The sequence below is a fragment of the Echeneis naucrates genome, chromosome 7, assembly GCF_900963305.1.
Source record: "Echeneis naucrates chromosome 7, fEcheNa1.1, whole genome shotgun sequence".
Taxonomy (NCBI): Eukaryota; Metazoa; Chordata; class Actinopteri; order Carangiformes; family Echeneidae; genus Echeneis; species Echeneis naucrates.
This window is the reverse complement of record NC_042517.1, coordinates 1906559-1922144: the sequence shown is the minus strand read 5'-3', so window position 1 is coordinate 1922144 and position 15586 is coordinate 1906559. Positions and strand designations below refer to the sequence as shown.

The 15586-nt window shown below is 42.8% G+C and overlaps 1 protein-coding gene and 1 non-coding gene across 2 annotated transcripts; both read right to left on the bottom strand.

Moving 5' to 3' along the window:
- Positions 1-10161: 10161 nt before the first annotated feature.
- On the bottom strand, positions 10162-14189 carry ppdpfb (pancreatic progenitor cell differentiation and proliferation factor b). The gene is made up of 5 exons (XM_029505588.1): positions 14063-14189; positions 13008-13093; positions 12347-12424; positions 10890-10983; positions 10162-10679 (listed from the first exon to the last, which is right to left on the bottom strand). Exons 2-5 carry the CDS (start codon positions 13060-13062, stop codon positions 10565-10567), a joined length of 342 nt encoding a protein of 113 aa, XP_029361448.1. The 5' UTR covers positions 13063-13093; positions 14063-14189; the 3' UTR covers positions 10162-10564.
- Positions 14190-15216: 1027 nt separating this feature from the next.
- trnas-aga (transfer RNA serine (anticodon AGA)) lies at positions 15217-15298 on the bottom strand. The gene has a single exon. It is a non-coding gene; the product is annotated as a tRNA-Ser (tRNA).
- Positions 15299-15586: the final 288 nt, after the last annotated feature.

Genomic DNA, 15586 nt, shown 5'->3' with positions numbered 1-15586 from the left:
GAGAGCTAAATCAGTGACTGCAGGCGCACCTTCACCTGCTCTGCTTTTAGGTTAATGGAGTCAGATTTCTGCAAAGTTGCCAACAGCGCACACGCACACGCACACACGCACACACACACACACACACACACACACACACACAGAGTTTGGCCTCTGAAAAGAAAAAACTGTTTTTCCATGGATCCGGGCTTCCCGCCGTTCTCTGGCAGCGGCCTTGAACCGGCTGCCTGGCAGCACAGCAGAGCGCCACTCAAAGCAAACACGCAAACACACACACACACACACACACACACAGACACACACACGACAGGAAAACCAGCAAGGTCACTGTAACGCTGTGAACTATTTTTAAAAACGGACTTCCTGTCTGAAAAATGCATCTTAAATCTAATAAATCGAACAAACGATCAGGGGCAGTAAAAAGAAACGACTGTGTTGAAATCTATGGGGAAACGGCCCTACTTCTAACTTGATTTATTTGCTCAGTAAACAACAAATTACAAACTTGAAGCTCCAAAACAGGAGCTCACAAACTGATGAGAGATATCAGGAAAACCTCTGGTACTCACCTTAAAACAACTTCAATATGGAATCCTATAATTTAACCATCTGATCAGTTTCCGTCCAACGGAAACATTCCCGTTCTTCATCTCCCCCACCAGCGCCCAGGCTCTCGGGGAAATCTCTAACAATAAAGAAAACCAAGGATTCATTTCCTGTCGAGTTTAAACCTCAGCCTCTTTCTAGTTCCTCTTATCAGTCTCAACTGATTAAATTTGTACTTTTGTTTATCAGCAAAAACAGATTTGAAGACCAGACGGATTAAATTTTTCGTTGTTACCATAAAACTGACTCTGGCTGACAAAAATAAACTGATAACACAACGATGAAGTGAGTTCATCGTTTCTATTAGTTGTGTGTAAACTTGTGTCGCTGTGTGTGTTCGTGTGTCTCTGCTCCTCCTCCTGCAGGTTCTCGTCACCTTTGTGCAGAGTGACCTTTACGCAGACTGAACTTCGCAGTGGGGCATGAGGGGGGGAAAAAAAAAAGAAGAAAAAAAGCAGGAACGCACAACACAAAGGGCGAAACCACAACCGTTAAATATGTGGTGTCAGGTGTTTTAGCGTGAAGTTAAAATAATAATAATAAAAACAAGAAGAAAACAAGAAAACACAGAAGGACTCTTCGGTGGATGCTTTCCTGGTGGGAGGAGACCACACGGTGACAGACGGACTACATGTCCCATCTGGCCTGGGAATGTGTCCTGGAAAGGTGGAGAAAGGAAGGCATGGAATTCCCATCTTAAAATCCCACACATCCCGACCCAACTGTGGGTAAGAGGAAGACGATGGACGGCGTGATGGAGCGACTCTCCCAGACTTCTATCACACCCAAGTGGCTTTATGAATCTCTGTAATTTAAGGATTGGACCGAATCTACGAGTTAGGAGCTGCTTTTACCTTTAAGATGTTTTCAAACACTGACAGTTTCACACTGTCAACCCAAAAAAAAAACAAAAAAAAAAAACAAAACCCAGAAGGTAAAACTCATACAATGACAATTTCCATAACAGGAAAAGGTTCAAATCTCTGTGTTTGAAGAAAAACACGACACAAAAGCAAATTTACTCAGAGAGACCCGCAGTCTTCCAGCTGGACTTGTTTTATCATCTGGCTGCTCTTTACAGGGATGTTGGCTTCTTAGATGCCACAAAAAAACTCCAAACAAATAAAAATAACACCAGGACCATAAAACAATGTTTCTCCCAGAAAGTGGAAAACGTGAGCGTGGAGTTCAGATGGAGTCTTCAAAAAAATAAATAAATAAATAAAAATCGCCACCAGCACAGAGTGAACAGCAGCCAAACACCATGTCCAGTGTGTGACCTTTGGTTCATTAACCTGATGAGTTCGATTCCAAATGTAACGTTGTGACTTCCAACAGTCGGTCACGATCTGCAAACAGCTCTAATTTGAGCCTTGTATTTCTTGGTGCTAATATTAGACCAACTCATTAATTAAGCCTGAGCACACGAGACAGCCGCTGGCCGAGGCGTCGTGTAGTCCGTCACCTTCTCACGGAGGTGATATCTCAGCAGTGTGACATTTCCCTGATTGAAAAGTCAAACCAAGTCTAAAAAAACGGGAACATCACAGTGACATCCTGCTTCATTCAGCCGTCAGTCAGAATTTTGGCCTGTGCTGCTGGTTTTCTCCACCGTGACGACTGCACGGTGCTGAATGTTTCCACTCAGCCATTAGCATTTCATCGAGGATTAAAGTTAAGGACGGAGCCTCCTCTCCCAGATAGCGCCAAGATGGCCGCTCCCATCAAGTCAATTCAATTTTAATCTCCCTACATGGCAACTAAAACAAAACTGATCCTTAATGCTTTGAATGAAATTCCCTCTAACTGTATAGTTGGACTGCAGCTGCAGCAGCGTGAGACGTTCAGAGAGATTACATTTATTTACCAAATCATAATAATCCACTTTTGACATTTGATTAATTTGAGATACTTTTTATTTCCTCTGAACCGGCTCCAAACTGGTCAAACCAGAATATTAATACATTAAATGTTCCTTCAGTCGTCATACCTTTGTTCCCACCAGCTACCGTTACCATCCTTACTTTTCATTAAGGACTTTCAATGTGAGGATTATCATCCATGAAAGTACTCCGTTTATGTGACTGGACAAAAGTAGTCATGTGACACACAAAGTTGTTTCTTTAGTTATTCACTTTAGATCTACAGGGCAGACAATAAATGTTTATGCTGCGTGTCATGTATCAATCCTGTCTCAGTTAACATCAGAATAAATCCAGATTAGAGTTCAGATGACGCCACAGTGGAGACGGTGCAGTTTTCTCCGCTCCGGTCAGACGGATTGGAAGGCAAAGCGGATTAGAGACGAAGCTGGACGGCTTCATTTCAGAGGCTGAGCAGAAAATATGTCGAGTTCTGTTCAGAGTCAGATTGAAAGGCAGGCGGTCTGGGTCGCAGCTTTTAGCCTGCATCTGCTTTCAGAAGGTTTTCCCAAAAAAAAAAAACAAAAACAAAACAGGCGGATAAATAACGCAGCCTCATTGTCCTCAGTCCGTTAATGTTGTTTATTGTTGTTCGTACGCATCAAGACGAAGACGAGAGACGATGTTTTAAGGTGAATATAGATTGAATCCGGATAAAAAGACAGCTTAATGCTGGCAGTCCAGAGTCAACATGAAGTCCTCCAATAAAATATCTTTAAAAGGGGAAAAAAAGTGTTATGATGCAGGATAGATGGGCCATCGTTGGTTCACCCATCGGGGAGCAGAGAGACGGACACAGAAAAACAAAAGAACACCTTTTTTGTTTTCTGCACCGTCACGACAGAGGGGGGAAGCCGTGACCCCTGATCTACATCTGCCTCGAATGTAGGCCACACCGGAGCTAAAATAAGTCGCGGAGCATCTGCTGCTGACCTTTTCTCTCGAATGCTACTTGACCCTCTGGTAAAAAACCGTTAGCCACTCCTATGCCGCAGACGAAACCCAAAACTGCACAGTCATTCCTGTCCTGTCAGAGGGGACCTGCAGTTTCCTTTCTGCACATTTTATTCCTGCAGAGCGCCGCTTTGGGTCTCAAAAGCTGTTTCCGTCAGCAGGGATCAGATTGAGGACCTGGTTCCAGGTGGGTCTTTAAGAGGTGCATGAACATGAGCTGACTTATATGATTTATATTTTGACATATCCTTCCTTCCTCCCTAACACATTTCCATCTGTATGATCTTTGTGCCTTTCCCTTCTTGACCATTTCTTCTTCCCTCCTTCCAGCCTTCATTTCCTTTCCTCCCATCCTATTATGGATACTTACTTTTCACTCCTCCTTTGTTTCCTTCACATTTCCTTTTTATCTGTGAAGTCAAATTAATTTCCTTTCCTCTCATCCTTTTCCTCTTGTTCTTCCTTGGACACAAAAAATGAATTAAAACAACAACAAAAAAAAAAGAAGCATGGAGCATTTGTATGTGTGTATCAGAAAGAGAGAGAGAGAGAGAGACTAGACGTTTGAGGGAAGAAAAGCGGACGGACTCTACAGGAGGATGGAACAACAGTGGGCGGCTGCGACCTTTCCCCTACATTACACTGAGGGATCGGTCTTATGCAAGACGAGTTTTTGTATGACAGAAGCAGCAACAGCCGTGAAAAATGATTCAGGCAACAAGAACTCCATCCTGCAATCCAAAAGCTGCAGGTCTTCATTCTCTCTCTGAAAAGTAAGAACGATCCATCACAGCAGGTCCTATTTCAAGTTTCTAATGCAAAAATAATCCAGAACCTGTCACAACACCATAAACTTTGTGACACCTTCAGGCCTAAAGAGCTTTTTTTGTCAGATATAGGATGCAAAAACGGCATCATAACTTTTTTTTTTTTTAAGTGAAATGCTTCAAAGTGCACTTCAGAAGTGCACTTCCCACTTCTGGTCCTGATACTGCGAGCGATGCTGGGATCAGCATCGTTCTGACCTGATGCTGAAGGGCTGTCGATAATGAGCGAGGATCCGATCAGCCGGAGGTCACCTACATATGAACCACAGACCCGGAGCGCACACATGCACTTACACAACCAGGAGTCCGACTCGGAAAGTTGTTCTCAGAGCAAATCAGTAAAACATGCACGAAACAAAGAGCCGCGTTGTAAAGCATCAGAAACAATCATCAGCTGTTTGATTCAAAGAAAAAAATCTTTTTCACAGCTGACTGTGTTGAACTTTAACGTAAAAAACTAATTTAATCAATAAAAAAAATAAAAGTTTATATATAAGAATGTATTAAAAGTGAAAGCCATATCAGTCTATTCATTTTCATTTCCATTTTCTTTTTAGTGCCAAACAAGAAAGTCTACGTCAAATCCATCCTGGTCCAGCAGGGACACCAGAACCCTGATCCCCCTGATAAACCTAATCTTATCGCTTAAAAAAAATAAACCCAAATCAAACAGTCAGTGTATTCTCCTGACCCCCACCACACAAACATTTTAACACAAAAGCAAATATTTTTACAGTTTGTGTTGCCTGAAAAAGCAACTTTTATCTAAAACTAACAGAAACAGGAACGGACGAGCCTTGAACCAACAAACCTAAATCACCTCGTCAGCCAAATAACAGCCAGGCCTCCGTCTCCTCCATCAGCTCCAGCCGGGTCCTGAACTTCACGCTGGACTCCGTCCATCCGAAGCAGGAACCTTTAGGAGGTGACTGGTGTAGCTGTGACCCCCGGGGGGGTAAAAACTGATGGTGATTGGGCCGTGCAGACGTCAGCGGAGTGTCTAATTATAGCTCCGGCTTACAGTGTGAATGAACTGGCGCTCACTGCACCAAATCATTTCCTGTGTTTGCACATTATTTCTCACAGTATTTACTTTTGTTTCACAAGCACATCCCGCCGTCTCTCTGCCCGATGCGCTTCGTCTAGAGAAAACAAGTTCGAAGCATCTCTTTTTTCTACGGCTGATTTATTTCCTGTCTGCGTGAAAGTTTTCAGCCACGTAAAAACAGAAACTGCAGCAGGACGTTCATTGAAATGTGTATGGACAGAAACAAACCCCCCCCCCCCCCCCCCTTTTTTTTTTTTTCCAATTATCATTCTTATAACACTTCTGGGCTTCTCCCTGTAACCATAGTAACCGGATGTCAAACGTCACCACGCTGTGAACTGTGGGTAATTTCCTCAGCAGCAGAAATTCAGATGCTCTGAGGACCGAGATGAGTCCAGACCTCTCTCTCTCTCTCTCTCTCTCTCTCTCTCTAGGAGGGTGACCCTATAGGTCGGACACTCTGCAGACGCCATGACAAGTGTCAACTCTCCCGCCAGTCTGCTCGCCCGCAACCACTTCTACAGAAGTATGTGCACACACACACACACACACACACACACACACACACACACACTTAAAGCCTGACTTGAGTGTACTGTCCACAGCTGAAGGGAACATATTGTGAACTGAAGTTGTGTGCTTGATGTATGTCACAAGTTTCGTTCAATGTTTGATTGAAGGCAGCATCAAACTTCAGGGACAGAAATGATGTTTATTGTGTAACCAGTTTGGGGCAAATGCTGTCCGACAGGTTTACTGGTGACAGTTGAACGTTTTGGATTATCTAGATTCATTTAAATGTGATCTGTCAGAAGCGGTCAATGGAAAAATGATCATGTAGCCCTGCACACTTTGAGCAGCAGCTGAGCTCAGGAGTCGTCTCTCACCTCTTCTACAGGGGAGGTAAAGTCATTATAACCAGAGAATATTTCTTCTGTAGAAATATCACGCATTCTCACAATACTGTTGATTGTAATATCAAATATTTGCTTGAAAAAAAAAAACAAACAAAACAAACAAACAGCTGCTGTTTTTTACAGTCATCAAGAGTTTTGAACTGCGACTCAGTGAAAAGTTCATTCTGTCATTGGAGTTTCAGGAAAGAGGGCGAACAAACAAACAAAAAAACACAAGAGTCAAGACAGGTGAGCCACAGGGAGCATGAATGGAAATTAGAAACAGAGTTCTGTGAGCAGTTAAATATCATCTGATCTGCCTCTGAAGCTGAAGAGCTGCACATTTGGCTCGAGGCCCGGGACAGAAATATCAACAAAACAACCCTTCTCCTGAAAATGGTCTCAGACAGAAATGGTTATAAACACCGCCACCTTTTTTTTTTTTTAACTTCACATATCACACTCAAATCTGTTTAGTATTTCTTTAAATGAACCGGTTCTCTCTCGTGCTCTCTTTCTCAGATCTACCGTCCAGTCCGGAGCCTTCTTCAGCCGCGTTCAGCTGTCAGGACGACGCCATCACACAGAAACAGACACACGTCAACCTCTGCATCACCATGACAACGCCTCCTGGTAATCCATCCACACAGCATGCCTCTACATGTATCTGGGAAGTTCCCCCACTCCACACCCTTCCCTTCTGACTGGGAAGGCTGTTAGCACATAGTCAGAATAAGTAAATACCCCTGCAGCATTAAGATTTCTCTACACGGGGCCAAGAAGCAAAGCCCAACGTGGACGGTGAGCTGCAGATGAAGGAAGAATGTGTCTGTTCCCAGAATGATGAATGTGGTCAGAGTGAGACTGAGATTTAAAAAAAAAAAAATGTTTAAGGGCTTCTGCAGCTCAGAAAAGCAGGTTAAAGGGCGTCAACTTACACAACACATATACACACGGCATAATCTGGGTCAATTCAAATTCCCAGTGCTTTCCACCGAGGACATAAATCTGAAGGGGGAAATGGCTGATTTAGATCCAGTCCCTTCCTTTTCTGTAACCGAGTGCAGCCGGAGGAACTTTCTAAGATATAAAAACAGAACACGAGCGTCAAACATCAGGTTTAAACTGCTTATCCTTCTCTTCCCAGGAATACCAGGAGGCATCGGAAGCAAAGCTTTCATGGTCGACATTGACCTGCACGCTTTTTCTTCTCTTCCCTTCTCCACCTCCAAACCAACCAACCCGGCCGACCGAGGCGTCAAGTAGAAGAAGACGATTTGTCCTCTTTGGCGAACAGACTGGAAAGGAAGTTAAGAAATCCGGAAAACTTCCTATTTCCTTGCCCTCTCAGCTGCTCTGGAATTGACAGTGCAATGGACACAGTGGACAATGTGTCTGATGATTTACTCTCTCAGCCGACGTAGAAATTGATTGCAATTAATCACCAAATGCGTCGACAGCTTCCTGTCAGCTTTCTCATTTTGCCTGCATTCTGATGTTTTATAGACCAAAGTCATGACAAGTCTGTCAGAAATGTCTCAGCTTCAGAGAAAATGAACTCCTTCAATCCGGCTTTTCAACAACAACCCCCCCCCACCGCCGCCCCCCAATCCCGAGAACCTGGTGACCTGGAAAAAGTGCAGCGTAGGAGGACGAGCGGCTGCACAGCTCCGCAGAACAAATCCTCTTTTCAACCTTTTAACTCCGTCATGCAGAGCAGCCACTTTGCAGCAGCGTCGGCCATTGTTTGTCTTTCCTCTGTTTCATAGAGACAGACAGAGATATCGGGGGGGGGCGGGGGGGTGAATGGGGGACAGCGGTGATTACACAAACCCATTTTACAGTCAAGTGGGAAAATCCTCGTGTCAGGATTTGCACTCTGCCAGAGTCAGCAGGGAGATTTTTTTTCCGCATGATAACTTGAATAAGCTGACAGATCAAAAAGGTGTTGGGCTTAAAACTGGGAAGAACTCAGCTGATGAAACAGACCTTCACAACCAGCAACGAAACCAGCTAATATTCTTATTAATTCTGCCCAGTTCGAGTTCGAGCTGGACGTGCATTTGTGTGGTTGGGTGTTTCAGTTCTGACAGAAATTTAAAATAGATAACACACAGTTAAAAAAACTGTGTCGACTTAATGACAAAAATATTAAAACAATGACACAATCCAAACAAAAAAAAAACAGACAAAAATCTGTGTGTTTATATCAGTCAGAGCAGCTGGAGCAAACACCGCACACAAAGTGAGTGTCAGCACACAAGAAAACACAACAAGTAGACAACTCTCAGAGTTTGTCGCTCCCTGCATTGTGCAGTAAAAAAAACAAACAAACAAACAAACAAAAAAAAAAACTCCACATCTGCTTTGCTTGTTGTTTGTATGCTGCTGATATCAGCCACTTTGTGCCTTTTATTCCTGACAAAGGATCTCCAAACTCAGCAACACACCTGACGTGAAACACGTTGGGACACAGCAGACGCACAACTGACGAGTCTTCACACATGAATGTTAAATGTGATATGAAATAAACTGTGTTGAGAGAAAACAACTGCGTGAATGTACGGTGATCCACAACAGCAGCAGCAGGACACGACATCAACCCGAACACAAACAGGTGAGTCCGACACTCCGACACAAAACACAGGTGTTAGTGTGCAGCTAAAGGAAACGCAAAAGTGCACAAACTGGCTATAAGACAAGAAAACAGCAAACTGTGAAGCTCACAGATTTTTTTTTTTTTTTGTGTGAACAAAACCAGACAAAGGTTACAACACGTCCTCAACAACTGCAATGAGAATCCATCCAGTCCAAAAGGAAGGATGTCTGTTTTAGCTTCTGGTCGGAGAAAACACGGAGCTGAATGGTCCCGAAGGTTGGAAAGAACAAATCCAATGAAACACCTGAAACAGGTAAAGAAACTTCAGCGGGTGACGTCAAAACAAACACCACTAACTCTTTTTACCTCGTCAAGTGAAGCAACATCCGGTTTCCGCGCTCCAAACCGTCTCACAGGTGATTTCCGGCGCGTCTTCGGCCGCCATGTTGTTTTCAGGAAACAGCTGCCGCCGTTTCAGCTGGTTTATTTATTATTAGCGGTGTTCCCCCGCCCTCAGGGGGGCGGAGACTAAAGAGCACCTGTCCACCTGGCCAATCACCTGGCAGTAATACCGTGACGACACCATACGGGGTCTTTTCTGGCGTCAGTTTAACTGGGAACGTTTTTAATTATTTAACAGAAAATCACGATTTTTTTCTTTTATAATTATTATTTTCAGACCTTCAGAGCAAAAATTTGACCCTCATATCAGACACACAGATTTTACATTCTCTGTATTTATTGACAGCTCACTTGATATGAAATAAAAGACTTTGCATTCAGTTTCAATCCCAGAAATCCAAAACCTCACTGACAGGTTTTGGTTTCTGGACAGTTGAGCCCAGTTTATACAGAATGTTTTATTTCCTCCAGGACAGCCGCCCACCTCAGTTTCCAGAGGTGTTGTCTGTCTGACTTTCAGCAAAGAGTTACACAACTCAAGACTGTGGGTCCACCGCAACAGCACTTACAGGACGCAGTGCTGCTCCTTCTGTGTTTACTTTGTTCCTAGAATAGCGCTGTACAACCCGGCGAACTGCTCCCTGGCAAACAAAGACACGGTTATCTGCAGGGCCTTCTTTGGTCATTTCATCCCAGATGACTCATCAAATTAAACAAATAAAAACATTCCTGACAACCAGGGAGAGGCAGAGAGAGAGAGAGAGAGAGAGGTGCTGGAAAAGGTGCAGAAACCTGAAGCTCTTCAGGAATATTTAAACATTATGTTGGATGTTCTTTAACATGAAGTGTACACAATACAGTTTTTGCTTTTAGTGTACAAGAACAAACAGTGACCCAACAACGAGCATCAGGCTGCAAGAGTCTACTTTATTGTATTTGCAATCACAAGGTGATGAGGTGAAAATGCTTAACAAAAAGGCAAGTGGATGTGTCTTTGCCCCACAGTATTACAAACACAGAACAGTACAAATGCTTTTTGTAAATAAAAAATAAAATAATAAAATAAAAATCTTAGTTGCATTATCTTTTTTTTCCTTTTTTTAAATTTTCACTTGTTTTTTGGTTATCATGGAAAAAAAAACAAAAATAAGTAAGGCAGCCTATACTACAATGGATAATGTTAGAAAATAATAAAAAAACTAAAGGTTGTAAACGGGACATCCTCCCGCCACCTAGCGTTGGACGTTGGTCTGACCCCCCCCCCTCCTCCTCCGAGGTGTGCCGTTGATCATCGGAATGAGAATGCAGGATCAGGAGGAGGTTGGACTTCCTGCGTCGCTGCTCTCACTCACCTGGCGTTGCATAACCATCTCCCTGGCAACGCAGGTGATCTGACCATTAGTCACCGCCCCAGAGACGCCCGCCCTGCGAGGCAGAGGAGAGGACAGACTGATTAAAGCAGCTGATGCTATAAAGATAAATTTACATGGTTAGTGACCAAACTGGGATTTCATCATCTACAAACCCAAAGAGGTTTTACTGCTAGACAGGCAGCGACTTTATACAACATGACGTACAAAGTGAAGATTATGATCAGGTCAAAAGAGAATTAAGATGCTTTGTGCTTTCACTTACTTCATCTGTGCCTCCTCAGTCAGGGGGGTCATTCCTGGCTGCTTCCCAAAAAAGAAACTGGACCACCAATGGCCAGAGTCCTGCTTGGGGAGTCCTGTGGAGACAGATGACAGCATTAAAGCTTAATTTGATTTAATTATTAATTAAAAGATGAGTCGGCCTCTATTCATTTTACTTTGACGGTGAAGGAAGGCTTGGATGAAGAGTTTGAAAATCCTCAGGATTAAACAGCCCTTCGCACCTCCCGTCATCAGTGAAGTAATATGATTGACTGAAGAGTGCATGTATCTGTATGCGAGTCTGAGGTGACCCAGGCTTCCCCTCTCAGGACTCGACTGTACATTTTGGCACGGTGTCAAACTTCCTGTTACGCTTCATTTAGTTTCTGAACAGCTGCATTTACACAGCATGACCACGGAGTGCCACAGTTAGATTCTAGGTCAAGATTTAACTGCTGTCACTCTTGTGTGATCCAGTAATCTGAACTGGTGAGCTGACAGAATTTAAAAACACACACACACAAAAAAAAAAAAAAAAAGGTTTTAATTATCCTTTATGACCATTCCAAGGAACAGTTTGATACTTCAGGACAAAACTTTACTATAGAACCAAGCAAGTACTGAAAATGTTCCAATAATGAACAGTAATTAAATCCTACACTGTAATAGAATTTAAGTTATTTTCCAAGTTGCTGCAAAAATTATGATTTTACTATGAAATACACATTTTCACTGCCATGTGCCTGAGAGAACAAACAGTGTAGTACTGAACAGGCTGCATATACACACACAGCTGCGTGACCTGTGAACCAAGTGTGTGACTGTTATAGCTCTCTGAAACTATCTGACCCCCTGACTGTTTAACGCTGACAAGCTGATACCAGACATTTAACTGTGAGCCCCGGTTGTTCTCACATTGCGGGGCAATCCAGGATTGCTGGTGAAGTCAGATATTAACCAGTGCAGCAGGTCTTACTAACACTGGTTGTGGAGAACTGAACGGAGCCAGATCAGACCAGATGTCATCTCTGAGCAGGACGACACCCGAGATGACTCAACCAGTTTTGACTGTGCTTTGTGTGATCGAGGCAAGTGTTTACTCAACTGCAGCAATCATGAGATCACAGGCTGGACTATTACGAGGTCTGCGAGCAACAGGGGGCTGTGATGAAATGCAGAAAATAGGAAGTGTGGCGATACGCTCTGACGGAATGAAACATTTGGATTTCTTGCAGTGACACACTCCAGGAACTGTTTCTGAGCAGAACATCGTGTTCCTTCTATTATTACTCACTTAGCGAAATCTATGTTGGCAGAAAGCCTGAACTCCTCAAACTGAAAAAAAAACAAAAAAACAAAGCAAAACAAAAAAAACAAGTGTCGTCCCAGGCCTTTTATCTACTGTTTAACTAACAATCACTCACATTTATGTTGAGGAACACACAAAGCCACACTCACCTGGATGGTGTGGAATGACCTCCCCGCTGTACTCCGAACTGCCACACGAGCTGCTGCTGGATGTTGAGCCAATGCGCCCTGCAGGTGGAAAGAACGAGCAATCATGACGACATGTATGTAGGCGTTACATTTGGACCCGACGGGAGGGCACTGGTTTTTTTCTGTCATAGCCATCATGTCTTCTAAAATTAGGGGGTGGAGATGACATGTAAGCGGATAATTAAAATCAATTTTTCCGTGTTTATATAACCACAGCCAGAGAGGGAACGCTGAACACCAACACACGGCTTTGATTTGATTTACTGAGACAGGCTGCAAATCTGTTCAGCATTCTGAACACGAGATCACATGGGTGAAGGGACAGACCAAATTAAGTCCAAAGATCTGCTCTTTCATTGTTTCAGATCCTGGCTGATGATAATGATAATAATAATAATAATAATAATAATAATAACAATAATAATAATAACAACAACAACAACAACAACAACGACGATTAATGCTACGGTCACTGTTCATTTTCCACTCGGGGAAAGCCAAAGAAAACTGCACAGATACCACTGCGTTATCTTTGCTGACAAAATAAAACAGGCAGGGGGAGGGAGTTGGCCTGTTCCTGTGTGCTGGTGTGATAATGGACTGTGGGGGAAGGGAGGCTCACTTCGGTAGTAGTCAGTGGTCGCCACAAGTGAACCGCCTGCTGGAATAGCTGCCATTCTTCTGTTGTTGGTCTTTGTGGATGGAAACCTGGAGGCAGAAAACAGAGAGACATTACTCACCAAAGCATCAAACATTTATGCCCACAAATGGATTCAAACTGGATGTTATGATGACTTCATTGTTGGGGTGTACTGACATTCCTTCCATCTAAGTTATCATTATCCTGATTAACCATTAATCCACTAGAGCGAGGCTCTTTTAAAAACATCAGTTAGCCACTTAAATTGTTACATTTACTATAAAAAGGGAATATTTATTCACAACTGCCGTTTCATTTTCCGCCCCAAAAAGTGTTCAGCTGGTTTTTACAGATTTTAGATTTGCTTGATTGCCAACACTGCAAATACACGATGAAATAATGTGGCAGCAATCGTCCTAAAATACATAAATAAAGAAATCTCAGAACATGCACACATGTATGTACAAGTCGACTACACGGAGGAAAATGAAAAAAAATAAAAAAATAAAAATAAAAAAACCATCCAGCTGACATTCACTGCAGACACAAAGCAAAAACGACAGGAAGACACATGATGCACATACACCAGACAGGTCTCATGGTGTGAATGCACAGTTTATATAAAAAAGGTTAATATTATAAGTATTTAATTTTTTAACACACTGAAGCTGCAGATTGTCGCGGTGACGTCATCTGTCCCTTGTTTACATTGGGACTGTCACTGCAGCAAACCGACATTTTGGTATTTTTCAGTTTCCTGTCAAAATAATAATAATAAAAAAAAAACCACAACGACAGCAAACGAGAAACAAAAGCAAAATAAAAAGTAAAGATGATAAGATCTCTTCAACATTAAAATGGTCGGTTAACTCAAAGCTATGAGAAGAAAAAGGAGAACAGAAGCTCTTATTGTTATTCTGTGTGAGTTTAGGAAAACAATAGCTGCCATTATCAGCAGCTAGCTTAGCATCGTTAGCTCTGCGCCCCCCGGCCGTTAGAAAACCCGGTTTAAACACCGGGGGGGGGGGGTGTCTCACCTGTTAGTCAGTAGCACCCAATTCAACTCAGTCGGCGAGGCTGGGGGGGGGAACGCTAGGCGACGGGGCCCATTTGAAAAGAAGTTTCGGGTAAATGTGACCCTCCAAGGTCCGACAGGCGGAGACGCTGCTGCTGAGGGGGGCCGCCGGAGCTCCGGCTTTTATAGCGACGGCTGGTGACGTAGGCCGGCCGGGAGGGGGAAGGAGGCGGGAGGCGGGGACGAGACAGATGACCCCGCCCCCTCTTCCTGTCACCAGAGGATAAATGAGCGAGAAACACCGCGAGACTTCAGTGTTTTTTTTTTTATATTTTTATTATTATAATTGTGTGTTGTATTATATATTGTCTTAAAATCCATCTAACGATAAAAAATTTTAACAGCAGCAACAACAACAATAATAATAATGATAGTTGTGTGCTTTTGTTCCTGTATCTATTTTTGCATTCATTATTGTTTGTTGTTGTTTTTTTATTTGTTATTTCTGATAACATGTTGCTGCAACATAAATGTTTCCTAGTCTGTGATTATTAAATTTAATCTGTCTATCAATCTGACTACATATTTATTGTTTAGAAATCATATGGCTCAGGTAATTCCCACAAGGAGATACAACAAAACCACGTATGTATGAAGAAAGAGATCCTGCAGCGACACCTTGTGGTCACCATAAAACACAGCAAATTATGTCTAATATCAATGATCACAAATAAATATTACACACTCAGTTACACAGGAAATGACAACTTCTGTTGTTTTTGGTTCTTTTAGGTAACTAATGAGGGTTCAGGCCAAATCTAGTTAATTTTTAACTTTTATTTTTAAAGAGGGGGGCGTTTTCTATGAGCTACTTCTTTTTCTTGCAGTCATGAAATCCAAATGATATGTCTGGATGCGTCAAGTAATAACTGATTATTTTGTTTTGGGCACATCTTCACAAAACAACAACAACAAAAAAAACAACAACAACAAAACAAGAAGTAGTTGCAGCACATAGTGCTGTAAAGCCTGGACAACGTTTTACTTTAACAGTGCAGAGACATAAAAAAGAAAAAATGCCCGTGTGTTAATTGTAGGTTCGCATTTTGCACGGCAGTGAGGTCACGTGATCTCTGAGTGACGTCAGCCGCCCGCAGGTAAAAATAAAACACCTGACGTTGTCGGCAGGATTCGAACCTGCGCGGGGAGACCCCAATGGATTTCTAGTCCATCGCCTTAACCACTCGGCCACGACAACCTCTGAGCGAGAAGACACAAATCACAAAACTGGATATCAATCAATCACGTTCAACATCAATTGATCAATCAACCACACTTTCCCGCGCCTTCCTCGTTTCCACTTCCGCTCAGTTTGTGTCGACTTGTGTGTTTTGTGCGTTTGTTCGTTCAGGCTGAGGCTGATGGGCTAAACACAATTAATGTGGAGTTTGGAAAATAAAAGTCTCCGGAAGTCGATAAATGTGGGGAAAAAAAATCTTATTTACACTGAAATTACTTCAACATACATATTCCTGTATTCGACTCC

Coding starts and splice junctions, on each gene's coding strand:
- ppdpfb (XM_029505588.1), bottom strand. CDS start 13,062: ATGGCAGCTATTCCAGCAGGCGGTTCACTTGTGGCGACCACTGACTAC. Junction 12,425..13,007: donor GACCACTGACTACTACCGAA/GTGAGCCTCCCT, acceptor TTCCACCTGCAG/GGCGCATTGGCTCAACATCC. Junction 10,984..12,346: donor GGTCATTCCACACCATCCAG/GTGAGTGTGGCT, acceptor CTGTCTCCACAG/GACTCCCCAAGCAGGACTCT.